Raw genomic sequence first — 27177 nt, 5'->3', positions numbered from 1 at the left:
GATCTTTTAATGTCGGACAAGACCGGTATTTAAATTTAGTTACATAATCCAGTGCAGTGCAGTTTCTCTCGAACCTTCTTGCATCTGAATACTACTTATTTCTTGTTACGTCACTTAAGCAAACCCACTTATTTTTTGTAAAAATTCGCGAGATTTATTACATGCTCTTGCGAGCACTAATGAAGGTCGCGTATTGAATAATTAACGACGTTACAATATTACTAACCTGTAAGTGAAAGAGTTTATTATTCAATATTACCTGAGTCGCCTTGTAGCTGCGATTTCAAGCAATCATCTGATATTCCTAGTTCATATGTTATTCACACGCAGACTGATGATAACCTTAGAGGGCCGAACGTGTCGGTCCTGTGAACCAAGATCTTATCAGTATTATCAGAAAATATTTTTTTATCTCATAGTATTACGGGCACTTTCAATGATTTTTCAGCGATCCTGCTCTACAGGATATGCAGATGCTGCAAGAGAATCTACGTGAAGTTGCTCCACACAGTGTTCCATGCTTTAGCCATACCATGTGTGGCGCTTGGATTTCTAGCAGTGTTGGACTCCCACAATTTGGCCCAACCGCCCATTCCCAACTTTTATTCCCTACACAGCTGGATCGGACTGGCTGCAATGGGATTGTTCTCTATTCAAGTAAGCATTAATCACTTCTCTTTCCACTTTTCTTTTAAAGATTATGCAAAATGTCTTTCTTTTAATATAAAATGTAAGTTAGTAGGGCAATGCACTCTGTACGAAAACTCCATTAACATTTAAATATCTCGAAAACTATACAATTTATTAAAAAATATTTCATATAAAAATTGAAGTAGTTTAAAAATTCTGTCATTCTGCAGGATTCAGAAATATACATAGCGCGTCACAAAGCAGCAGCGAATTGAAGTTATATTTTTTTTCTTATGGAATCATAAGCTTCATATGACATTTTCGGATTCACCCTCGCATTCTGAATACATTTCACGTAACATCTCCTCCGGCTAACTCTAGCAGTTCAGCAGCGATTGCAGGTATGAAAAAAACCAATAGAACTTAGTTTTATTGGATTAAGCGCTCAAATTGTCCAAATGCGGCAAATCTGATGATCTCGAAGGCCATTCCAAGAGTCATTAATAAAATTGATAATGGGTTTTCTTTTTCCTGCTCTTATCTACCTAGTAATCAGCTTGTTCATTATGCAGCTTGGATGCGCCGTAGACATGAAATGGAATGGCCCCGTAGATCACCAGACTTGATGTTCCTTGACTACTTTATATGGGGCCGCTTAAAAAGTAAAATGTATGCTACGTAACCGACAGAATTAAAAGAATTAAGAAGAATAATTACTGAGGAATACCGTCTCATTACGGTTGAAATGCTGGAAAATGTTATTTAAACATTCTATTCCAATTTAGCTTACTGTTAAACAGTTCGGCAAGCTCATTTTGAGCGTTTAAATGTATTCAGAATGCGAGGGTGAATCAGATAATATCATAAGAAGTTAACCATTCCCTGAGAAAAAAACATAACTTTAATTCACTGCTATTTTTTAACGCACCTTGAACATTTTTGAATATCGCAAAATGATAGAATTTTGAAACTCCTTCAATTTTTATAGGTATTTTTTAATAAACTGTATATTTTTCGAGACATTTGAGGGTCACTAGACATTTTGTATACAGTGTATTGAAACTATAGTGTATTGCCGCCTGGTTCCCCCCTCCATTTCAAATAAAAATTTACTTGACAACATATATAGTTCTGGTTCTATTTCTACTGTACCTTGTTAATCCGTACGTGTTCGTAGCTTTAGAAGTTTGTGGCCATTTCTCGCCCTCGTTGTCAAAAATGGGTCGTGATCCCACGTACTTCCTGGTTTAGTTTGTTTGAGCGCAGGAACATTTTTTTTAATTAAGTCTCACTAAGCAGCAGCTTACAAGGTCCTTATTGGTATGCATTAGGTAATGCCCAGATAATTTCGGTATTTGAACAATCTTTAGTTGTTCCTGTAGGCTTCAAAGATACCTGCACACGTCAGATTTGATATTTATATATCCTCTTGAGGTTGGGCGTGACTAGAAAAGGAACATTCTACACACGAAAATTCGCAAATCGTGAAATGTTAAAACGAATGAATAACATGGGAACGGTTATTTTGTATAGTGGAGAGCATTTGGAATGACCTAAGTGTGCTTTTGGCACATGCGTCAGAACTATTCGTTATTTTTGTTACAAATTTCGATATTTCTATTTTGTCTTTGTCTTCAGTTGATCGTAAATTGCCTTAAAAATATGTCTAATTAATTGTCTTGATGCGCTCTAAGACCTTGAGAAGGTGGATTTCAACATCTCCTTGAATTTCTCAGGTACGTGCTCACGTTAGTATCTGTTTTTTTGCGATTTTGAAGGTGCTGTAAATTGAAAGTTCCTGTAAATTGAAAGCTCCTAAAAATGCCTTATACCAAATACTAAACTACTTTGAAGCACTAATTATAGTTGGAAAAGAATATTATGTGCATACGTAAAGTGCGAAACTTCTAAGTTGTTAAATGATGATTTTAAAAAAATCATACGTTAAATGGAACAAGAGCTTTGTATGCAATCGCAATTGGCTGGTAAAGTTTTCTCTATTTTTATATATCCAAGTATATCCAAAGCCGTCACCCATCATTGTCCCCGGCCTGATCAAACAAAATTATATGCTATCAACCACTGCCGGGGATTATTTCTTATGTAGTGCAACGTTACTTAGCAATTTGCATTGTTCTCATTTTACTTTTGTAAATAATGGACATTCCAGGTAGAAACTATCGTTTTTTATTTTAAATTTAAACCAACATTCAAATGGAAATAATGCAACTGGTCTAGTTGATCAGGCTTATTACAATCCTCATGTATCACGAGCGTGGGCATGTTAATTGTGATTACGTCGATTTTGTTGTTAACATTTGCCTCACATAACTGTTACCTTTACCGAATGGTACCAATGCATTACTAATAGATAACAAAATACAGTGTCTCGAATTACAGTAAGCAAAAGTTTAATCCACTTGGTAAAAGATTTCCAGTGCCTAATATGCATAAACTATATTGCAAGAATGCTTCGTTAAAGAAATTTACGAATTGCTCCGAAAAAGTTGAAGATATTTTAATGAAATGCTTTCGAAGTAAAAAGCACATGCTGCTATTGGAATAGTGTATGAATAGAGGAGCATATAATGAAGGCGATCATTCCCGATGGAGAAGTTTTGCGCAGACGTATTTGCGGGGACTAGGGGTATTTGGTGTTTATTGCTGATGGAGTGTACGCAAAGAAAAAATGTTACTGAATATGCGTTTGTTGCACTGTAGAAATTAGTAATTTCAAAATCTCACAAAGTGGCCAAAACATTATCGAAGAAAACCTTAAATGTCTAAATAAATTTAACTATGAAATTCTTCAGGAAAGGAAAGGATTCGACGCATTCTAATTTTAACTTTGCAAATATTGCAAATAAGAGAATGAAGTAAAAATAAACTGACATAAACTTGCGGACAAAAGTATGGAAGTGTTTTAGAATTATCAGTATTTCTTGTTTTAATAGATTTAAGAAAGAAGCTCCATAAAAGATTAAACACTTGTTTGAAGTAAATGTATATATCAAATTTCATTCACGTTCGTACTTACCATTTTTAATTAATTTGAGGTAGAACTAAATTAATATGGACAAAAGTGTGGAAAAAAGACATTTATTCAAAAATAAATAAACATAAAGCTATTTCATCAATATGAAGTTGCATAACCTTTCGCCCTGATTACTGCCTGGCATCTCCTATACATCGAATCTACCAAATCTTCACATTTTTTTACAGGAATCTTGTATGGATTCCCAAAGCTCATTTTTGTTACAGACATTAATTTGCTTTACTTGTCGTTTTACATAGTCCCATAAGTGTTCAATCGGGTTTAGGTCTGGTGATTGAGACGGCCACATTAAAACATTAATGGCATTTTCCAGAAACCAATTCTTCACCTGTCGTGACGAATGTTTCGGATCATCATCCTGTTGATGTCGCCAGACAAGGGGCATTTCTTCTTCGGCAAATGGCAACATTCTGCTCTCTAAGATATCCCGATAAACAAACCGGTCCATAATACCGTCAATTTTCATAGGGGGGCCGATTCCAGACCTAGAAAAACATCCCCATACCATTACACTACCGCCACCATGTTTTAAGGTTGGTTTCTGGTATTTAATGTCGAATCTTTGGCCTATTGGTCTTCTAATATACGTTTTTCCATCTGAGTTCAAGATGTTAAATTTGCATTCATCGCTCCAGAGAACAGTGTTCCATTTTTGTGCAGGTCAAGTCAAATGTCCATTCGCAAATTCAATTCGCGCCTTTTCATTTTTTTTTTTTTTTGATATAAGAGGTTTTTTGACGGCAGTTCTCCCCATAAGACCAGCAGCACATAATCGACGTCGTACCGTACGAATTGTGATATTTACATTATATTTTTCCCATATTTCTTGTCTAATTTGCCGAGCCGACTTACTGGGTGTCCGCAAGTGATAAACGTTTAATGCATTTGTCAATGTTTGGGGAGGTTTTTTTGGGACGTCCAACTTTTTCTTGGGTTCTTACGTTGCCCACCAATTTAAATTTTCTTAATATCTTGGACACAGCACCTTCGCAATTTTTTTTTTTTGTTTTTTTTTTTTTTTGTTTTTTTTTTTTTGCGAGGTGGAAATCTTTTAAAGACACCTGACCCAGGGTGTGGTTGGGGCCAGGTAGTGTGGGATTCGAGCTTCCGAAATGGCCGAAGTCGCCCGCCTACCCACTAAAACCACCTCCCCTCTTCCGCCCCGGAATCGCCGTTAAGCATTACTTCAGGGCACCTTCGCTAATTTGTAAATTTCTTGCAATAACATTTCGTTTTAAACCTTGTTGATCCAATTCCACAATCTTTTTGCGTAAGTCCTCTGAGAAATACTTATTCTTACCCATCTTTGCAGATGTTTAGAACACAAAATGAGGAAACTGTAGCAACTATTGGCTCAAAACGACTAACAATGTTTATCTTCCCATACTTTTGTCCGCAAGTGTACGTTCGCATTAATTCAGATTACAACAATAATTTGTTAAATGTGAAACTGGTTTTGAGTTAGCAAGCACTGCGAGGTTCCAACGACACCACGAATTGCATCCTCTTATATTTTTCCCGAAGAATCAGACCCTGTCCCACATCGATTTACCGCTAAAATTGCTCAGTAATTCGAATTAAAATTTGGCCAAACTCCCCCTAACTAGTTTATACGAAATTTGCATTTAACATCGCCTGGTCTTCTCCAGTTCGTAGTGGGTTTCTTCAGCTTCCTAGTCCTGCTCTGCTGTGAGGGCGCCACTGCTGGTTTCAGGGCCGCACTTGTCCCCATTCACGCCTCGTTCGGCCTCACCACGTTCGTCCTCGCCGTCGCTGCTGCAGTCACCGGATTAACCGAAAAGGCCTTGTTCACCCTTGGGTAAGTACACACATAAGTTGAAAAAGCTTATTTTATACCGGATGTTGCAACTGACGGTGTTTAGAATTGCAAAGGAAAGTTTAATCTTCGATTAAGCATCTACACTTTCATTATTATTGTCTTAATTTTTTACTAGTTGGATGAAATATAACGGGCAAGGAAACGTGATTGAAAACTTCCTTTTTATTTCGATAAGGATACTTGACGAGTAAATGTTGCGACTAATTATCGAAATAGAAAGTTTCGCTTGCTCGTTCACGGTGCTGAACGCGGGATTTAGGCATGATTCGTACTTTTATATTGTTATTGTTGTTATGGTTCATGCTGCACGATTCGTAAATGCATGCTCTTCTTGAGCTTTAATTGCCCTGTTATGTTGCCGATTTTTATGGTACAAGTTTCAGGCAATATGCCAACTACTATTGGATTAAGTTAATCCAAGCAAGAATAGGAAAACGACTTCATCGAAAGTACAAAAAAAAAAAAAAAAAATTCATCGATTACAAGTGAGTTTTCATTAATGCCGCCCTCGTCTAATTAACTCTATAGTGCCTAAAGTTCGTTCTTAGCCGTGACAAAAAGTATCGAATAGGCAAGTTACAGAGCTCTATTCGATGTTTTTGAAGGCTTAACGTTTACTCATGCCGGGTACCTCACCAGACGCTGTCTCGAGGATTCATTTTTTCCATGCATTTTCTATAAGGTGCCTGGAAAAGTTGGTACAAAAGTTAAAGAGATCAAGGTAAAGTTAAAAATAGTAAAAAAATTCTTATAAACATTGGCCCGCCGGAGCACCGCTACTGGATATGGCCCTCCAAAAAAGTCTCACCATTTGGATGTTTTTTTAACTAACTTTCTGATTAAGACAGTGAAATGAAGATTTTAGGTGATAATCATATCTACTCTTAACAGAAATTTTGCGAATATTTTACATTTATGCAAATTATCAAGCAAACCATATGTTTCCTTTATGAATCAAACTTTTTAGAAGAAAAAACATCCACTTTTTTCCAATTTTGTCTAGTACAGGCCAGAAATAATTGTTCCTTAAATAATGTATGACCCGGACTAGTAACATTTTCGCATAAGAGGCATCTTTCATGGTGACTATTTCATTGTAGTGATTGTCACTCTCTGCAATGGAAATATTGGGTTGTTCGATAATTAATGTCGTATTTTTTCATAGTGAATATACATATATTAATAATAAACATTAATCAGTGATGTAGTGGCCATCTTGGTGGATGACCTACTGCCATCTTTCGGCAAGTTGGAAAATTCCGCGTTCGAAAAAGCCTCGATTTTTAGAAGTAAAAAATCTATTTAACACATTTTTAACGGCGAGATCAGAATCGAAATTTTTACCATTCAAATGATTTCGAAAAGAACGAAACAAATAATAATCTGATGGCGCCAAGTCAGGGCTGTATGGTGGATGAGGCATCAGTTCCCAATTTAGTTCCAATAACTTTCGACGCGTTGTTAAAGACGTATGGGGTCTAGCGTTATCATGATGGAACAGGACCCCTTTGCGATTGTCGAGTTCAGGACGTTTTCTTTAGATTTCTTCGTTCAATGTTGATAGCTGACGACAGTAAACATTCGAATCGATACTTTGGTTTTTCGGAAGCAGTTCAAAATAAAGAATACCCTTGTAGTCCCACCACACACATAGCAAAATCTCCTTTTGATGAATATTGGCTTTGGACGTCGATTGCGCAGGTTTATCTTGTTTGGTCCATGATCGTTTTCGGACTACGTTATCCTAGACAATCCATTCTTCATCACCCGTTATGACTCTTCTTAGAAGTGGGTCGTTTTGGTTACGATTCAGCAAAGAATCGCATACGTTAATGCGTTGGGTGAGGCGAATTTCCTTCAATTAATGAGGAACCCAAACGTCCAATTTGCTAACGTACCCAAGCTTTTTTAAATGCAGAGAACCGGTTGATTCGATATGTTCAACTTTTCTGCTATTTCGCGAGTTGTCACACGCCGATTAGCTTCGATTAAGGCCTTTACTTTATCGTTATCAATGGTGGTTGGGCGTCCAGTGTGTGGTGCATCTTGGACATTAAAATTTCCGGAACGAAAGCGAAAAAACCAACGCTGCCACTGGCGTTCAGTAAGGCAGTTCTCACCACAAACTTCACGCAATTTCTTCTGAGCTTGTACTGCATTTTTGCCCTTTCGAAAGTGAAATAATAAAATGTGTCCATAATGCTCACTTTGATTGTCCATCTTCAACTTAAATTTTAAACAACTTCTTGTTTACTAATCACGTTCGATTTTCGATCGAAAAAAGTCTGAAACATAACCTTTAAAATGACATATGACAATATAAGCGACGAGATCACTATGTATAAATTAAGCCATCTATGAGAATAAAACGACATTAATTATCGAACAACCCAATAGTTTACACACTAAAACGAGCCCACGAACGTATCTGTGGTGTACGTCACAGGTTTTATATCAACAATGTTGCTAGATCTTGACACAATTAATATATGGTAGGGACGCTACAAGCTGCTTACACCGACTGTTTAGGAACTTGAGCATTACATTAAAAATAATAATAAAAACATCGATAATAAATAACCCGGGGCACTATTTCAGTTCTCAAAGGAACAGATGTTTACCAGCAAAGTTGATGAGCAAAGAACAACGGGTTAAAAAATCAACAAATTAAGCGACAACCGCGCACGTAAAAAGGATTATGTTCAGATATTCAAATATATCTCTATTCTTTTTTAACATATCAAATTTATATGACTTGTCATTTGACGTAAAGCGATTCTCGGTCGTTACATTTTGTGACGTAAATAAAAGTGACGTAATTTGCGCCATGCAAAGCTGCAAATTAACATGAGAAAACGAAAGAGTAAAACAAATAAATTTTTATATTAAATATCAGGTTATAACTTTGAATTATAAAGTGCATAAAAACATATAAGCGACAATAACTGCAATGAAACTGCAAATCTCCTTTTCAGTTTACGTGTATATCATACAGGTTGTCTCATAATAATGGGGGCGTGAATCTGTGGATGATCTGGAGAGAAAAATCCACAGGAACATGAGCCCATCTCCGTTTCCTGTATGAAATACCGAATGATAAAAAGTTATTATTCGTTTAGTTTTTTCTTGGTAAATTCGTCCCAGGGTTAAATATTTTTATTAAAATTGGAGAGCATAAAATGGGCGCAAGGATCACGTTTTAAGGGAAAAACAACGCTTTTAATTTCATTTAAACACACTTCCCTTCACTCAATCGCACCTCATTTTAATTTCGTCAGTGGCGCCCCCATTGATGAATCTGAACGTTTCAAACCATGAATATGATCCGTCATTGTTTTTAAATAAAAATAACTTACTGAATGCTCCATTCTTCCGTGAAAAGAGGTTTCTTGAATATTTGTAATAACGCTTTTCATGACCTGTATTTATAGAGAAAAAGGTTGTCGACCGTTTGGCCTTTCTGCCCACCTAATTTTGTTAATTACTCAAAATTTAGGCTTTCACTACCACAACCATGTTTGTAAAAAACCATGAGCATCTTGTATCTGTTGTTTTTTTTCTTTATGGTTATTAGAATCGCCATTCGGTTGCCCTGATCATGTCGTGTTCCTGTAGCTACAGATCTGTACCTAGTGTAAAACAACTTTATAGCGGCTGCTTGATATAGTTTTAATTTCACCATTTTATACATGTAACTTTCCTTCGGGTGATTTTTTTATCGTTAAGTCGAGGCCGCACGTCATTCGATTGCCGCCATAAATCGCTATTATCCTAATAAAATTTAACAATTTATTGTTTTTACCTCAAGATCACATTTATATTTTTATTACACACTTCGCATAGAACTCATGTGTGCGACACCACCTGACTGACAATTTCACCTCATTGTTTATATTTCCCTTTGTGTTTTTGTCGCCATTTTAACCATTACCATTTTGTTTTGTCCTCTCCTCCTCCAGGCCTCATTATCAGCTTTTCCACGAAGAGGGCATAGTGCTTAACACCATCGGCGTGTCCCTCATAGCCTTGGCCATAGTGGTGGGCTACATCCTACAAAGGGACGAGTTCAGATACCGGGCGCACATTTTGATTCGTTCGGGCGATTTGTAGACGTGCCCCCTGTATATAATTTCTAGGATATTTAAGTACTGAATGTTCAATAAATGATTAGGTATTAATTTTGCAACGAACTTGCTCTTTAAATGAGCGTAAGGAGAGTTTTTTTTTTCAATCATCACAACGAATGGCATATCTACACTCTGTATATGGAGGCATTTACGTAGCCTGTAAGGTGCGATTTTGTTTAAGTCGTTTTAGTTAGGTTTTATTGATGATTCAATTATTTTGAATTTTTGCGTACTAAGTATGTTGTATTTCGGACTTTTACTATAGCACCGTCCTATATCATTCATTTTATATCAATCTTTTTTACACATAAAATTATATTTTTCATTATTGTTTAAGTGTTCATTAGGGCTTATATTATTATTTTTGTTGTTGTAAATTTTTCATTTACTTATCTAGTAGTTTTTATATTTTATATTGATGTTTTGCTTTTACATAGAGTATGTATTTTTTCTATATCTAGCTATATTGCGATTTAGGCACTTTTCCGGTGGGCTGAAAAGTTTATGAAACGCACTGCGTGCTTATTTGACTAAAAACTTCGACTGGGATGATTTCTATGAGCATAGAAATTGAGCATTACGCCGAACCAAGGAACCAACGCGTAAACTTTTCCTAAATTAACGCTCTCTTATTGCTAATTGTAAAGGAAAAAAATCTTCCATTACCATAGAACTCGTCCCCATTAGAGTTTACTTCTCTATTTATTGAAGACATTAAAATAGAAATATTCTCTTTTATTCAAAAGACTATAAAATAAAAGGTTCTGCTACGAATACGAGTTTTTCTTATTAGTTCTCGCTTCTCGTCGTTTGTTACTTCATGTAGAGTTAGAAAAGTGTTAGTTGTCCTATCTAAATAGGTATACCGAAGGACAACAGAAAACGGATCCGCATTGCAGTCCATTATTTTGATTTCTTCATATGCAAATTTGTAATCATTTGAACAATGTATGATCCTTTGGGACAACTTTTAATTTGAAGTCTTTTTATTTTTAAGTGCGACTTCGGGTTGTCTCTTTTTTTTTAAATTGTTTGTGCTCGGGTTCCACCGATCCCAATAAATGTCCTTTAACCAAAACACCGATTTATAAGCGAATAATATAACACCTCAAAAGTCAAATTGTCTCCTTGTATCACCAAAAAGTTCTTCGATTCCTAAAACTACTACAATCCTAAAACTTCTCGATTGCTTTGTTTGTCCACGTATAAATCGTCGACACAGGCCCTAACCAAATGAGGGGCCAAGAGTGTCGGTGAGTACAGCCCAGTGTCGTCTCGTAGGGGCATTTCGTGATAAAGCTTAAAATGAAAACGAAACGTGAAATTGTTTTATTATAGAAAAATGGTCTGCTGACTCAAAAAATATGAAAAGCAAAAAACAAAAAAGTAAAAAATTATACCGACGAATGGAGGTATTGTCTAACAGGCAGTCCAAACTTAAGAATTTGTAATTGAAGTAGCAGAAGTGGTAGGAAAGTTGCAATGCGGGTTCACTTTGTACTAGTCAGTTGTCTCCCGGCATACCAAAGTGTTGCCAAATGAAATCAAATTTATTTGGATAATTTTCTTACTAAATATATATGTACAACAAACAAAAAAACAGAGCTATTCAATTGGCATCACTCGTGTGTCCAGTTCTTGGGCACTGTCCCATCCAAGGTTTGTATTAATTTTAGTATTTCTTTCTCTCATAAATGTTGCACGTGTTTGTTCCCAGCATTCAATGTAACTTGTAATTTTGCTTTAATCTTGTATTATTGTAGTGGCTTTCAAAGCATATTGTGAGGATGCGTTAAGACACGGCTTGTTTTCGAGATATTCCACCTAAACAAAAGTAATGAAGTAAATTAGTAAAAGCCACTCGAAACTAAACAGCCATTAACCATCCTTCATCACCATTCATTTTCACCTGATATACCTTCATATATATCATATTACTGCATAGCAATTTGAAACTTTATAGGTAATTTTCTCTTAGGTTATTTGGCAATCTATTGCAAATCGTTTTAGATTTCTAAAATAACAGATTGTGGAGTATTTTGAACAATTTTGCATGACATTTCTCTCCCTTGCATGACCCACTTGGCACCCACCAATATCGAGTACAAAGAGGAACATGTTCCATGTAAGTGAATATTACATGTAGACTAGATCAACAACATATATGGGACACGTTTCTACGTTGTTTTTAAATTTTGAAAGAAGCTAGTAGCTCTGCCCTTGGTAGTTTTAACTACTGTTGTACAAACTTTTCCTAGCGAAAGGCGATGGCTGTACATAAATGACACAATGCATATTTCCAGGGACTCCTACACGGAATGGAAGGAAGAGGCCATCGTAATCAATACTTTGGGAGCGTCGTTCATTGCTTTGGTCATCTTGGTCTCGTTTGCAGTGCGTAGCAACAACCTCAGAGCTGATGTCAAAGTAAGTCTATGTTAATGGAGAAAAAACTCACAATTTACGTTCAAATAAATGATTAATTACTGCTAGCCATATTCATATCAGAAAGTGACTTTGTGTATCATAAGTTTACACGCGGGAGTCAAGTTTGCGCGTTATGCAATTACGCAGCCGCTCTACTACAACCTCCGCCATTGGTAGCTACTGTGCGTCATTTGTAGCACCATACCTGCCTGCAACGCTATTACGAATACTCCCGCCATGTGTGGATTAAGAAATGTGATTTATTTTTTGCAAGCAGAAGGATGGAATGCTTTGGAAGCTTATCTAAAAAAAAATTAAATCTATGTAAGCGTGTAAGCTTACTGAGTAATGGTAATGTATACTGCAGGAATACTGCAGGAACTTTAAAGACTGATGAACTGGTGTTCGTAACGAAGGTGGTCAAGAACGCAAGTCTGTCGCCACTGGAAGCTTGTTTAAACATATGGGTGGTCCACCCGCTACACACCAGACCCCCAATGGTCAATTCTGCAATGAATTTCCAACGCAGTGCATTCTTCTGCTTGTTCGCAACGAATCGCAGTTTTAATTCACACTTGGAGAGGGCATCGATCGTAGTGAACATCTGCCTGTAGCCCATATGTATAATTCAACAGCTGCCCTCTAGTAAGGTTGTAGTGAAGGGACTATGCAAGTGCATGACGATCAGACTTAACTTCCGTGTATCTCTCACGCCTCTGAAGTCGCCATTCAAGATTGGAAACATCCTTCTTCTATAAGGAATTTAATACGAGGCTATAAAAACTATCCTCTATTTTAGATAAAATCCTTAAATATCTCGTGTCATTTTTAGACCATCATAGCAGACCACATGTAGGACGAAGCGCCCTTGTGCGCGAAAGCCTCGGAATCGAACGCGACAGTCATAACGGAAGCTTCAAACGAACCGGAACGATTTTGAACAATCACGGTGGGGTCTGATGGTATCACTAAATTCTAAGGCTCATTCAGTCGCTTTGTGCATTCTATAACAAAAAAAAGAAAAATGTCTATACTCAATATCCGATCTATTTCACGCATCGAACTCGAAATGAAACCAATATTTACAAGTCTAGTTTAAGGCCAAAAAGCCTAATTAAATGGTAATATTAATACAACGAGTTAAAACATTTTTTCTTCTATCAAACAAGTTCTGTATTGCACTGTTAAAGCTTCCGCAACGTTTCTTTATTTTAATCTATAGTAACTGATAATTCAATCCTGACCAAAACATGTACCATTAATACTTCAGATGCGAAAAAACATTTTATTTCATTAATAGGTGTGTAAGTGTAAGTATAACTACAACAATTCATAGGAAAAATCTTTTAATTGCGCATGCGGCCTCGTCGAATCACTAGACAATATATGCTAACATGGGGATTTTGACAATATGTCAAGCAGATCTTGACTCTGTCAGCCGTCATTTGACTAAACTTAATGTCACGAGATAAATTTAGTAAAGTATACTATGTACCAGGCAACATTTGAAAATTATAAATTGATGCGAAGCTTAAGAGCAGTAAGTAAAAAAAAGTAAAAGTTTGCGAACCTTTGAAATATAGGTTAAATCAGTGGGAAATAAAATATATATATTTGGATGTAACGCAGAACAATTTAACTACTCTACCAATCTCTAAAAAGAACTTCAAGCAGCTTCCATATTAGCACAATGTAGTGAAGAGCACTCTTAGAAATAGGCCTACTATTTGCTATTGTTTTCAGATTCATGACAACTCTGCGAAACTAAGCTAGAACTTTTTTTGGCACCATTTGACAGGTTAATAGGGCGTACGACTGTTCGACTTAATTCAACAAAATGGCCGTCGATAAGTAGAAACGGACATCTTATGGACAGATTGTCCGGGCCACCATTAAACAAAAAAAAAGATCGAAGAGAAAAATAAAACTTTGCCTTTCTGTTGAATTGATCTTGAACGATTCGGTTGTAATTACTATATATACTTAACTTGGTGGCAGTACTTTCGTATGAATTGTTGTTGCCAAATATGTAACTGCCAAACAATAAACAATTATATTTAAATTAAGGAAATAAATATGGACCAATGTTCTATTTTCTTCGAACAGAGAAAAGTTTTTATTAATTCTCAAAAACAGGTAAAAGCACTGTAATCTTCCAAGAGAATACTAGCGCGAATAGAACACTCGGTCTATAAAGTAGAATGTTTCTAGGTCATAAGAACATACAATTAAACATTCATAAACATAAATGGTAGTTTGAATTAGAATTTAGTACCCATAAGGCATACATACATATATGCTATTTAGTACCTGTAAGACATACTTATAAGTACTACCAATGCTTTTCACAGGCCCCACCCTACATAAAATTTTGTTGCGTTTGCCCGAGGTAGAAGAGTTGTATTGAGTATTATATGAGTCTCATTTAGAAATTTTGGTGAGTCGTTGTTTAAAAAGTTATAGGACGCTTATAGGAAAATCAAAATAATACTTTGAGGATTTTATATTATAGAAGTTGCATTTTTGTAAATTCTATCGTTTGCCGACTATATTAGTTGGTGTGGTTTTACGTATTGGATTCAAATATAATCTGTTGAAGCAGACCTAACGATATGTTGTTATTTAATCAAAAGAAGAAAATTCAAATATAATGTGTTCAAGAGCATGTGCACTATTTATATACAGTGTGCCCCAAATTGATTCTACATGTAGGGAGATCTTCAGGATGACTTAATGAGAAAATCATACCTGGTTTACGAATGATATTTATCAGAAAAATGGAAAAGAGTTCATAACTAGAAAGCACAACCTTATTAGGGTACATGTTTATGTAGAATATGACAAGGTAGAAAAAAGAAGATGTAGAAAAATGAACTCGATTGTTATTTGTTTTCAAGTTTTGTGTGATAAATCTGTAAATTTGCATGAATGTCATCTAGAATTTTTGTATTTTCGGAAAGTGCTTAAGAACCGTTTCAGCGATGTACTTGTTGGTACCATTATGCTCTTTTTAAAGGACAAAATGCGACCTCTAAAATTGTCGTCATAGTAGGCTGTGGAGCGTCATGTCCTTCATCGTGCCAAACAAAAGATAATTTTTACTCCAAGCGTCAAAGTTAATTTTCAGATGAAATTGCTCTATAAGATCGCTAAATCTAAACGGTGGCAATTTGTACAAACGAAAGCAAAGAGGATATGGCAGAACTCTTATTTCATATTATTAAACATAAATGCAACTGCAGCAGTCGAATCGTATGCTACCAGTTTTGCTAACGGAATTAAGTGCATGAAAGACTTAAGGTACTTAATTATTATGCGGGTATAAAGGTACCACAAATTCAAGTGGAAACATAAGGGATTCTGTAAGTGGGAGACGGGTTACATACGGTTTAATATGCTTCCGATGAAGGACAACGAAATGGGTTGCTAGGGTAACGGTTAACACGGGTGGAGTCAGTCCAGTGTTACCAGATCGTTCACCGTTTCGGAATTTTCATTAATACATATAAATTTTAGTGATGGATTAATCGTTCCTTTCATTTATTTACCTTGCTGCTCTTTGCTCTGGACTTTTTAAACATTTTCTACGCTGCAAACCGCGATATCTGTATGAATCTCCACATCAAGGTGGAGACGTCGGACAGACCGACTCGGCCCACATCAACTTCTATCCTCGTAACCCACTTCGTTGATCTTTGTCAGAGAAATATGAAAATTTATGCAGACCTTCTCCCAATTGCACAATTCGTATGTTGCCACCAAAGCTGGTGATAGCTATATACTTCTGTCTTATCTAAACTGCCTTTTATGTGACTGACTACGCTAAGAAAACTGTCTACCAATAGATATTTAATTATAATATACAATAATTAATTAATTACATAATGTACTCGGTTATTTGTTGCTGCTGTTGTAGTAGTGTTTCTTTATGATTTGAAATTGAGTTCTACCGCATACCGTGTCCTTCATTTCACGCGCAGATCAACTTTGATACTTACAGTAGTAATTTTCATTTGTTTTGCATGACGAAGGAGAAAACGAAGTAATGGTGTCCACAAATATAACGTCCAAAAGGTTCGTTAACCACTTTCTCAAAAATGCAAACATTTGTGTTAGCAGCCATAATAATTTACGAAGTTACTTCACAGAACTCCGAAACAAATATCGAAGAATTTTTTCGTGGAAAAAGTGCCCTTATAAGGTTTTCTTACCACTTTCGACCTGCTTTTTAATCTACAAAACAAACAATTTTGAGGTGCGCAGAAGTCTCTTATAAGATTTTATAAAACCTTTCCAAATTAACCCTCTGTGTTTCTTATGGCAGCCGAAATTCCTGTAGTTGTACAACCATTTTAGGACACAGTGTATGCTCACTTTATGGAAAGACGCTCCATTCTATGGTTTAAGTATAGGTCCAATTTATAAGGTAGTTGTAGACTTTAAGCAAGTCAAAATCATGTTATTGTTTGCTCTGTTTAAATATGTTCTGTTAACATTTTATACACCTCGGTCTATTGTTAATTTTACTACATGCTGCATAATCTGTAGCTGTGCCATTGAATTTTATTTAGGAACAACATAGCTCGTAGTTGTTCATTAGTTATAGCATGCCCTACGATTTAAATATACTACCCATCAGCTAATAAGTAAAAATCAATGTTTTCAAAAGTTTGCACAACATAATCAAACTGATGAGATCAAAGATATGTATCTGCCTAAGTGTTAAACATTATGTACCTACCAATTTATGTTTGTAGTTTGGTCATTGTGCCTAACGACTTTGCCAAATTAATGTCTAATTTTTAATACTGTATACCTACATCTTTAGTAGAAAGTATGAGATTAAGTGAATATATATTATGTGTGTGTAGGATAAAGTAATACTCTGGATGTTATCTAGGCAACTATGGTATTAAACATTTTTATGTGTTTACATATTGCATTTTTCTTATTTCAGTATTCAATCTCTATAACATATGGGGAAAAAGGATGAAATATTGAATGCATTTTTCGACCTACTTTTCAAATCTAGGCACTACGCACAAGAAAAACTATTAGACTGAAACTCCGTTAAACTTCGGTTTGTACGCGCGGCGAGGATTTCCGAATGTATTTTAACCAGCTATTCAAGCCTTCGCCAATCTCGTTGTCTTTAGAAATTGAACTCTAATATATTTTGCGCAGCTGTATTACATGGGCAAAATAGGAAGGGATAAAAGAAAAACAAAAAATCACGGTTACCGATATACTTACATTTAATTTTGTCCATGTTTATGAATCAATATAGGCAGCAATACAGCATATCAATATATCACGAATGGCAAAAAGGAAGAAAAATACCTTGGTTTTATTTAGATAGTAATATAATATCGTCATTATACGTCACACATTACACAAAACAACTATAAACAATCCTCTTTTAACAACCATCCTCACACTCGCCATTTTTCTCGTGTACATCCATGTGCTTTTTGAGCCCTCTTCGATCATAAAATGCTTTACCACACAATTTGCAGACATGGTTCTTTTCACCCGTGTGAATCTTGATGTGTGCCTGCATGTTTGCTTTTTGTGCGAACAATTTACCACAAAACATGCAGGAAAATGGTTTCTCTCCTGTATGAGTACGCAAGTGGTTCTCTAAATGACGCCTATTGATGCAGATATGAAGGCATTCTTTACATTGATATTTGGTGTCCCCTAAGTTAAGAAAAATACACATATATTGTTTGAGGCAATGCGCAAAAAGAAACGTAAAAATTCGATTGTTGTAAAGAAAATAAGTTTCGATCGGGTTCATAAACGAAATTATTGCATATGTTTAAAGCAAGTTTCAAGTTTATTTGGAAATTTTCATTCTAAAACTCACCAGTATGTACCCGCTTATGCTGATACAATGATCCTTTAGAGGCAAACTGCTTCCCGCACTCGTCACATGGATAATTATTTTGTCCGGAATGGGATTTTATATGTACCTCTAGTCCACTCTTTTGTTTATACTCTTTATTGCAAAGATGGCATGTAAATTTAATACCTAAACAAATGCAAAAACATGTAGTAAATGTATGCCCCTATGGGGACTTAACCTAGACTTGTTAAAATTCCAACGTCATTTTGACATGTCAGTTAAATTGTATGATAATTCGTAAACAACATTATTTTGACAGACAATGACATGTCAAGGTCTAATTGAGAACTCTAAAAATTAATGCGACATCTAATGGATATAATGTAGGACTGAGAAAACGAGTCAATCTGATGGTAAATTTGACATAAATTCAATTTGAGATAATGATTTATTGCTTCCTTTCTTCGAATTGTTCACGTTTTGCAGTGCCCTAATTGGTAGTTAAACTTTGAAAACTAGGAACTACTTCAAAATCAAAAACTTACAGCGCATTTGGACACCGGCACTAAGTGCTAATTTCCCTAGGGACAACTTTTCATGTTTGAAGTTGCGTTGCTTTCCCTTAGCTCTACTATTCTGTGATATTGCACAGGAATAGAGCTAAATATCACGTTACCCTAATGCGATTCTTCATGATTCGCAATTTCTCCATTTCATATTTTGGCAATGCCATGTTACAATTTGATACATTTAAGGTTAACATAATTGGTTGAAAAACTGCATGATAAAGGTTTGAACTGCGAACGAGCACGAGCAGTAGCCTCCGAATACGCCGTACGTAGAAAAAATTTAAGAAACCAATATTTGCTTCTTTGTTTACCTTGATGTGTCAGCTTCATATGATCCTGCAACCGATTGTTACTAATGTATGTTTTCCCACAAATTTCACAACTGAAATTCTTGGGCCCATGCAGTAAAATATGTGCCTTAAGAGTGTGCTCAGTGAGTAAAGTTTTATCGCACATATTGCACTTGAACAATCGGTCTTTAGCTAAATTTTTAAGAAGTCCATCAGGACCTTTGTGGTTTTTCTCATGATAAGTCAAGGTGGAATATGAGTGAAAACCTTTGCCACAAAATGGACACAACAGCTGTTCGCCCGTGTGTTTTCTTTCGTGATCTACCAGGTATTGCTTTCTGGCAAATCCTGAAAGAATATGAAAAATAAGAACTCAGAACTAAAATTTAAATAATAAAGAAACTAAAATAAGAATATATTCAAGATAGTGGAATTTACCTTTATTGCAAAACCTGCAGAGATAAGGCTTCACTTCCATATGCATCACCATATGCCTTTTTAAATCAGTCTTAAAGTTAAAACATTTTCCACAAGTAGAGCATTCGTTTGGTTTCTCGCCTGTATGAGTCCGCACATGTTCTTCATATTTGCAATTAGTGTCGTACTTTCTTTCACAATATTCACATTTATATTTTAAGGATTTTTTATGTTTTGTTATCTGTTTGTGCTGTTTCAAATCCTCATGCTTTTGAAAAGAAGAATCACAGGTTATACATTTATATGGGGGACCTAAAAATCTCTACACTGAGTTTATATTTTATATATCAAAGCAAGATATTTATGTCACCTTTCCTAAAGACATAGTCTCTCTTCTTTCTGCCTCTGGCTCCTATGGTGACATTGACCAATTGAGCTTTGGCAATTCTCTTCAACCGAGCTTTATTTTTTACTTTAATCTTACTCAAATAACTCTTTTTCTCTACTGGTTGGTATTCATTTTCTTCATCACTTGATACTTTTGATTCAATTGGTGTCAGACCATCTATATCACTATCAGTGCCTACAGACTGTAACCTATCCTCTATAAATTGTCCTTCTTCCCCTTTAATCTCTGTATTATAGTCTAGCTCAGTTTTAGGACTGTCATTTTTTATTTCATTTAGTTCCGAGTTTTTATAGCTCTCACAGTGAGATTCTGACTTTACACAACTGTTTTCACTTGATTCACTCAATAATATTAGATTTAAATTTTTTTCAGAGTCTTTACATTTCTCAATAAAATTGTAAATGCTATACATCATTTTTATACAATCTCTGCACATTTTATTAGGTAAATTATCCTTGATTTCAAGCTGAAAAATTACCAGCAATATTTAAACCAAAAACAATTAAAAGCAGGTGTTTCTAAATCTATATAAGGTGCCCCAGAAAAACATGAATAAAAATATAGTACCATATGCCTTAAGAGAAAATGTAAATCATCGGTTTAACTTGTATTATGTAGTATGCAGGATGACCCAAAAGCACATACCTTATTAAAAATTTACTAAAATGAGAAATCAATTATTGCTTAACCACCTTATACAATTTCTTTTATAAAACATATTTTATAGTCATATTATTTTTGACTCCCTACCATTTTGTAAAAATTTGCAGCAATGTTTCTGAGACATTTCATTTATGAAACTTTGTAATTCTCAAGAAACATATTATTTAATGGATTAGTTAATCTTTCAATTACTTTTGAGATTTCTCTTGAGAGAAATAGAAGTGAGAGTTACTTTATTTCTTGATCTTTATTTACTGAGCTAGGCAAACAAATTTACCAAAAACCACATTTTCCTCTAATTTATTTTGAGTGATCTGACTCAACAACATTAAAAAAAATGCTCTAAAACATTTAGATAGAGGATGCTAAGTATTCATTTAGGCAAAGAAATGGTAAAAAACCCCTATGATAATTACAATCTAATAATAAGTGAATGAAATGGAAATAATTATTTAAAAGAATGTGACCTCGGTATCAGGTGAGTTCATACCTGTAAAGAAATTGAATCAATGGCATCTCCTAGACTTACTCCACCCCACTGTGTTTCAGCTATGGCAAAAAGGTCTCCGTATATTAAACATGTACGACAAATTACATCGAAACAGGAAGAAGACAACACTTCATGTTTCTCTAGTTTTTGAGCAGGATTTGATATTTCACTCAGGTCCATATTTACTTTGCTAGTTATTTGAACATTGAGCATGTTAAAATTCTTCTTATAAGCTCAATAAAAATAAGACTACTTAAAAAAATATACAAATAAGTTAGTTAAAGAAATATTTGATATAAATATCTGAACTAACCTGATCTAAAATCAACAAACTTTGACAACTAGTCACAACATCAACATTATAAGCTAAATTGACAAAGGCAAGTGACATTGACATTTTTACATTTACAGATTTCACAATTACATATTTCATAACACACTCAAAATTTTCACATCAAGAAGAACGGCAACAGCGCGCTGCCCTACAATATTCCATCATTTAATGAATAAATTGTTACGAAAAGGGATGTTTATGTTTTCAATAGAAATTTTTATCCGTTTTACGTAAACCTTTAATATTTTTAATTAAAAAACACTTATTTATTTTATATTAACATCCACTTAATTAATTACGATTCAATTTACAATATTGTGATTAATTTGAAAATGTACTTAAAGGAATTGATACTCGCGCTTCAAACAAAACGTCCTGCTGTTCAGAATATTTCAGAAGGTATATGAAATTTTCAATTTTTTTAAACTGAGATTTGAGTTCTTAGTAAATACGATTAATTAAAAATAAATATAATTGTAATTAATTTAACTTTGCAATGCAACTAATTAGAAAATTCATGTAAAGAAAATGAAATTTGGCATCAAAGAATCCACGACCAGCTACCGCTAGACCGAAAAAACCTGAACTAACAAAAATAATGAATTCGCGCTTTCAATAACTTTATATTTGTATAGATGTACGCATATATGCGCGATAAAAATGTAGGTTTATAAACCCATGCAAGATTTGTCCTTATCAATTATTGAAATTAGTTATAGGTTTGTCGCTTGCGTCGCCTCCACCCTTAGATTTGAGGGTGCAGAGGCTCAAAAACTCAATCATTTACGCACAATGATCTAGGCAAAAAGACACTGATCCATGACGGTGCAATTAGAGGAGTTTAGAAGTCTTAAATGGGAGATCACAAACAAAAACTGAATAGAGAATAATATCCACTATTCAATTTAAAATTGGCCGCCTCTAAGGAATTCGTGACGACATTTCAATCACATCGCTCTTTGACGCGATATTTTGATTTAATTATAACTACGCTCATTAGACTTTTTTTAGCATTAGAAAGTTGCACGTCGAAGCCAATCAATCGACGATTTGTCCACTTATTAAACTAGAGCACTGTAAGGTTAATTAAATCAAGTTAATATCGACTCACTAACGCAAAGTTCAGCGATTTGCACGAAGATGGATGGAAATATGATTGTGATAGATCCCAATGTATCAGTGGAGTTTGAAGTTTTCGGGAAAGTGCAAGGTTCGGGTTTGTCCTTGTGTTTTTGATTTTGGGTCACTTCAAGGTGCCCTTTTAAGTTTTTTTCGTAATTTGATCTTTAATGTATAGCAAATTTTATGGTCACTTATTGGTTACTAGGAGAAGGATAAAAAGCAAAAAGCAACTTAAAAGTACATCTTGGGTCATTCAGATTAGTTTAAGTTAATCTGGAGTTAAGAGGGGAAGTTTCTAGTCGGTAGGTGTTTCGTTCAGGGATGATATCTACATAACCCGGTCGCCAGACCATCAGACCGTATACCTTTGGAAGGTTTCCCTCTAGAAAAAAAGATTAGTTCGGGTTAATTCACGTTAGTTCAGGTTAGCCTATTGTTTTTGGACACTCAGTATAATTCATACCGCATCGATATCTTTAAATTTCCAACTTCCGCTGAACAAAATTTTTGAAACATTATTTTTTCTTTTTCCAGGTTGTTCCTTCACTAAATATTGCAAGGATATGTGTGAAGAACGTAATGTGGCTGGATGGATAAAAAACACCAAAAAAGGAACTGTTGCCGGCAAACTTCAAGGTCCTAAATCTCGCGTGGAACAGGTGTAAGTGATCAATATTAATCAAAACCATATTCCCAAAACAGAGGACTAGTAATCGAATTAATACGTGACAAAAACGTAGATTTCCATTAAAGCTATTTCTGCAACTTCAAAGAAAATGACTAAATCAATTGAAATGTATTTGCATTCTTCTCAAATGGTTCGAAACAATGTGCATGTCATCGTTGGCATTGTTATTCTTTAATAAAAATTCCTCTATCTCTCTCTCTCTCTCTCTCTCTCTCTTGGGGTTTACGGTTTAAAATAAGTTTTAACGTTTAAGAAATTATTTTTAGGGTCTACTGGCTGTCCAATACTGGCTCCCCTGGAAGTCACGTGGAGAGGTGTGAGCTCAACAATTGGCAGATGTTGGCCAAGCCCGATTACACCAATTTTGGTATTAGGTTTTAGTTACTTTGAAGTAATGTCTTTATTTAATTAAGCATGCATTTTTTTAATGTAAAACAAACATAAGGTTATACTGCTTTAGATCCAATAGATCAAAGTCCTGTCACCTTTACCTAGAAGAGAACTTCATGGAAACAAAGTAATAACACATGAATATACCTTAATTTCATTACTGGAAATTAACACAACAGTTATCAAGATAAGGTTCCTTCGGTACTTAAATGTGCAGCGATCTATAAAATCTGTAATAAGTATAGTTATTTATTTATAGATGTGCATCAATATAATTTATTTTATTATTTTTACAAATAAATGTATGAGCAGTAAAGACGCTTCAACACTAATACTAATAGCTGGTATTACCCTAATCACAGTTTTTATTTATGTTTTTTGTGGTATGGCATATAATCGATTAAGTCGCATATAAATGTAAAAATCGTCAATAAATATATAAATAATTCATAAATGAATATTTGACTTGTTTCGCGATACGATTTAAAAAATTATGCATTGTTGCCAAGACTAACATGGTAGAGACCTATATTAATAGGGAAAGTGCTGCGTCCAAGTAAAAACTGTCCCTGTTCTGTCGTTCAGATTTTTAAGGTTATGTAATTGTTTTAAATGACGGCACGGCACGTTGATGCCGCCAATTTGTGTGGACCATTATTCTTTGTTTTTATTAATTTTAAGATATATTAGTTTATGCGGCAACATTTAAGTCGATAATTATAAAATGGACTTTCCGTCAGACGTTTTCTCTTTATTCTTGTTTACAATTGCCTTTTTAGTTGTTTATTCAGTAGTTTTGAACATCTATTTCATACAGAAGTACGTATACTATTGCATCTTTCACTTCAAAAGGGACATTTAATGTAATATTTGACTAACTATTTTTGTTAATTTTAGAAGTGGTTTTCATATTACCGTCAATTGTTGGTTTTGCAATCGAAATTCCAAAGTGCTTTACTCAGATCGTAACAGTTTTGAGTGCCCTTTCTGTTTCCAGTACAATGGATTTAATAAGGTATTTAAAATCACTTTGCATGGTAAATATGAAAAGTGTATCTATGCCCCCGCAACGCAGGAGGTTGCATTATAGACAGGGGATTAAGAAAAATTTTAAAGGTACCTCAAAAAAAAATGTCTTGTGTAAAGAAGTGTCCATTGAATAGTTTGGGGAGTTAAGCCAAAATTTTTAGTTTGATCGCTGCTTAATATTGCCAATTTTTATTGTATTTGTATTATTTCTCTAGGATGGGGGTTATAACAAAGTTATTACTGCCCAACACAACATCTCTGCCAATCATAAATTTAACACACCAGATAAAAGTTCAACACCAAAACCTTATAGTAATGGTTTGTGTGAATTGTGCAACAGAAATCAAGAACTTAAAGTGCTGCAACTAGCCAGTTATGAGCCACTAGTTGAGGAAAATTATGATAAAGAAATTAAGCATTTTGAGTAAGTAACTCCTTTCTTTCTTATTTTCCTTTTGCAAGTTATTACGAAAAAATGTTGTTTACATTACTAATTTTATTTACAGGACTGCTTATTTGTATGTACATAATGTTTCAAATTCAAAGCTTACCAATCTGACCTCATGAATCATGCGAGTCTTGTTTAAGTAAGGATAAAGTTTAACATTTGGATAGCTGTCATATTTAGTTTTCAAAGTTTGGAAATTTGAAATACTTTCCTGGCTTCAACTGTGCAGATGAGCAAGGAAAAAAATAGAAATTACTTTTTTAGAACATTTTTGAACTGGGTTTAACATGCAGTAACTATTTTTTAAATCTGATGTCTTATTTATCCAAGGCCCTTATTCTTATAACTAGTTCTAATGCTGACCCTGGATTTTGAATAACATAAATGACTAACTTTTTTATTTTATTATATTTGCCTTACTATTAATACATTTAAATGTAAGTTACAAATCATGAAATTTGGTGGGTTACATACCGTGGGTAAAAAATATTACAAAGTATTGATATACATATTTATATACTGTTCAACTTTTTTTTTGTGTCAGGCAACAGTTGGAAAAATGTTACGGTCTATGCAAAAGGTGCTCTAAAACCGTGAAAAGAACCATACGAAAACAGAATGCCTGGATATTTGGAAACAAGCTAAAGAACTTCAAGTACCCAAAAGTTCTTTCACAACTTCAATGGAAATTTAACATTTCATCACTTATTTTGCTGCTACTGTCACTAGTTAGTTTAGGAATATTTTGTGGTTTAGATTTTTTGAGTGCAAAAACCTTGATACCTCAATATACAATTTCTAATCTGACACTGCCAATGAATATCTATAGAAGCGTTTATGACTATTCTAAGTCGACTCTTGGGCCTAAAAGCTTTTTAAGGTATTTTCCCCGGACTTTAAGCTCTCAAGCTTCTGCCCAGTTACTTGTAAGTTTTACAGGATTTATTATTGAGTTGTTATTTAATTTAAAATTAATCAAAATCAGCATATTTTCAAAGCTAAGTCATGTGACTGCCTGGTTGATTCTTACCTTGGTATCTCTGACTCGCTATAACTCTGATGTAGCTTTGTATTTCCATACTTTACATTTGTTTTGTGCCTCATTCCTGTCTTATTCGTATGGTTCTATGTTAGTTGAATCTCATATGAAACCCTCATCTAAATTTCACTTTAAACGTCTTCATAAAACTGCTAATAGTTTTAGTAACGATGATGAAAGTGATTCAGATGATCCTAATGTCTCAAGACTGAGTTACAAGACTGCTGTGTATAATAAAAACTTTCCTTTAAAGGGTAGCGTTACTCAACCCAACAATACTGTCAAAAATGCCGATATTAACCGGCACTTCAGTGACTTAAATATTGATGCCTTAAATGGGACAAAGAGCCGTTGTAATTCTCCTATAAATAATCCCTTTCTTAGCCCCTCTGTGAAGTCTCAATTCTCTTATAGCCCTCACAGCATATCTTCAAAGTTTATCAGAACAGAGCCCGTTTTTGCTCAGAACAATATCAATCAAATGCCATTTATGGCCACAAATTTAAATCACTCAAATTTGTTTCCCTCCAGGGACAGTTTCGCTCAAAATACTCAAAACTTTAGCCAATTTGCTAAGGTAGAGACTATGTCTAATCACTCATTCAGGCCTGCATCTCCTACAAGGTACCTTGTGTCCCCTTCCAAATTCAATTTACCACCAGAAAATGTGTCTAATGTTTGGCCTCAAAGATTTACTGTGAATTCAATCCAGCTGGGTTCAGGATCAGCCAATCAAATTTCGCAGTATCAAAGCCCTTTAAGCTCCGGATTGGAAAATGAAACGTTGGTTTTGTCTCCTGCCAATAAAAGCAGATCGTCGAGCACTAGTTCCGGCTTCGTTTCTAATGGGGATTTTGTTAAATATTTGTCCAAATCACTTCCAAACTCTAGAGATAACTCTCCCGAGAGGAATTCTCTACTTTCGGAGCCTGTTTACAGATAGAGGTGAGATTTTGTTAGCTCTTATTTGAATAGATATTTATCTAAGAAACGTAGAATATTATTCTTTACCATACGCTGATTGTAGTTGCCAGTTGAGAGCAGAGCTATTTTAATTGCGTTCTACAGTTTTTTTAATTCATGTTAAGCATCAAAATCGAATTCTTTTGTTTAATTTTGTGTAAATATAACATTAATTAAAATTTAAGAAATATTTAAATGTGAATTGATTTTTTTTATGTGAAGAGTAGTTTTATTCTTTATTTCGGAAGTTTGTATAATAATGTTTTAGAGCGTGTGTGCCATTCGTGTTCAAGTTGCTATTTATTTTTTAATAAAATTGTATGATCTGGGTAACTCAAGTAGTTTCAATAAACTTGTTTTATTTCTATCCTTCTGACGGTGGAGATTCATGGTCAGAAC

General features: G+C 34.7%; 4 protein-coding genes across 11 annotated transcripts in view; 3 read left to right on the top strand and 1 right to left on the bottom strand.

The window, feature by feature from the left end:
- Nucleotides 1–17012, top strand: part of nemy (no extended memory) — a 74221-nt gene extending 57209 nt beyond the window's left edge. For 5 of the 6 annotated variants that reach the window (XM_066299787.1, XM_066299788.1, XM_066299792.1 and 2 more), the window contains 3 exons: nucleotides 449–657; nucleotides 5335–5504; nucleotides 9485–10426. In XM_066299787.1, the coding sequence (XP_066155884.1) occupies nucleotides 449–657; nucleotides 5335–5504; nucleotides 9485–9635 (530 nt within the window). In that variant the 3' untranslated portion in view covers nucleotides 9636–10426. Of the gene's footprint in view, nucleotides 1–448; nucleotides 658–5334; nucleotides 5505–9484; nucleotides 10427–11955; nucleotides 12080–12911 lie in introns of those variants that run through there. The other variant, XM_066299789.1, reaches the window with a different exon arrangement.
- A 412-nt stretch (nucleotides 17013–17424) lies between these two features.
- LOC136348704 (oocyte zinc finger protein XlCOF6-like) lies at nucleotides 17425–21118 on the bottom strand. Of its 3 annotated transcripts, none has more exons than XM_066299785.1 (7): nucleotides 21079–21118; nucleotides 20766–21017; nucleotides 19574–20078; nucleotides 19225–19515; nucleotides 18808–19134; nucleotides 17949–18113; nucleotides 17425–17779 (listed from the first exon to the last, which is right to left on the bottom strand). In XM_066299785.1, exons 2-7 carry the CDS (start codon nucleotides 20976–20978, stop codon nucleotides 17499–17501), a joined length of 1782 nt encoding a protein of 593 aa, XP_066155882.1. In that variant the 5' UTR covers nucleotides 20979–21017; nucleotides 21079–21118; the 3' UTR covers nucleotides 17425–17498. The 3 variants fall into 3 exon arrangements, with proteins under 3 accessions (XP_066155882.1, XP_066155883.1, XP_066155881.1); XM_066299786.1 differs by having other exon boundaries at nucleotides 20766–21014; nucleotides 21079–21098; XM_066299784.1 differs by lacking the exon at nucleotides 21079–21118 and having other exon boundaries at nucleotides 20766–21072.
- Nucleotides 21119–22097: 979 nt separating this feature from the next.
- Nucleotides 22098–23753, top strand: LOC136348586 (acylphosphatase-2-like). The gene is made up of 3 exons (XM_066299520.1): nucleotides 22098–22309; nucleotides 22756–22882; nucleotides 23176–23753. Exons 1-3 carry the CDS (start codon nucleotides 22240–22242, stop codon nucleotides 23288–23290), a joined length of 312 nt encoding a protein of 103 aa, XP_066155617.1. The 5' UTR covers nucleotides 22098–22239; the 3' UTR covers nucleotides 23291–23753.
- A 122-nt stretch (nucleotides 23754–23875) lies between these two features.
- LOC136348584 (uncharacterized) lies at nucleotides 23876–27119 on the top strand. Its single transcript, XM_066299518.1, has 4 exons — nucleotides 23876–24118; nucleotides 24197–24314; nucleotides 24544–24752; nucleotides 25321–27119. Exons 1-4 carry the CDS (start codon nucleotides 24024–24026, stop codon nucleotides 26756–26758), a joined length of 1860 nt encoding a protein of 619 aa, XP_066155615.1. The 5' UTR covers nucleotides 23876–24023; the 3' UTR covers nucleotides 26759–27119.
- The last annotated feature ends 58 nt before the right edge of the window (nucleotides 27120–27177 follow it).

Source organism: Euwallacea fornicatus, chromosome 34, assembly GCF_040115645.1.
Source record: "Euwallacea fornicatus isolate EFF26 chromosome 34, ASM4011564v1, whole genome shotgun sequence".
In the NCBI taxonomy this organism is placed as follows: domain Eukaryota; kingdom Metazoa; phylum Arthropoda; class Insecta; order Coleoptera; family Curculionidae; genus Euwallacea; species Euwallacea fornicatus.
The sequence above is the reverse complement of the archived record's forward strand: the minus strand, read 5'-3'. Positions and strand labels throughout refer to the sequence as shown.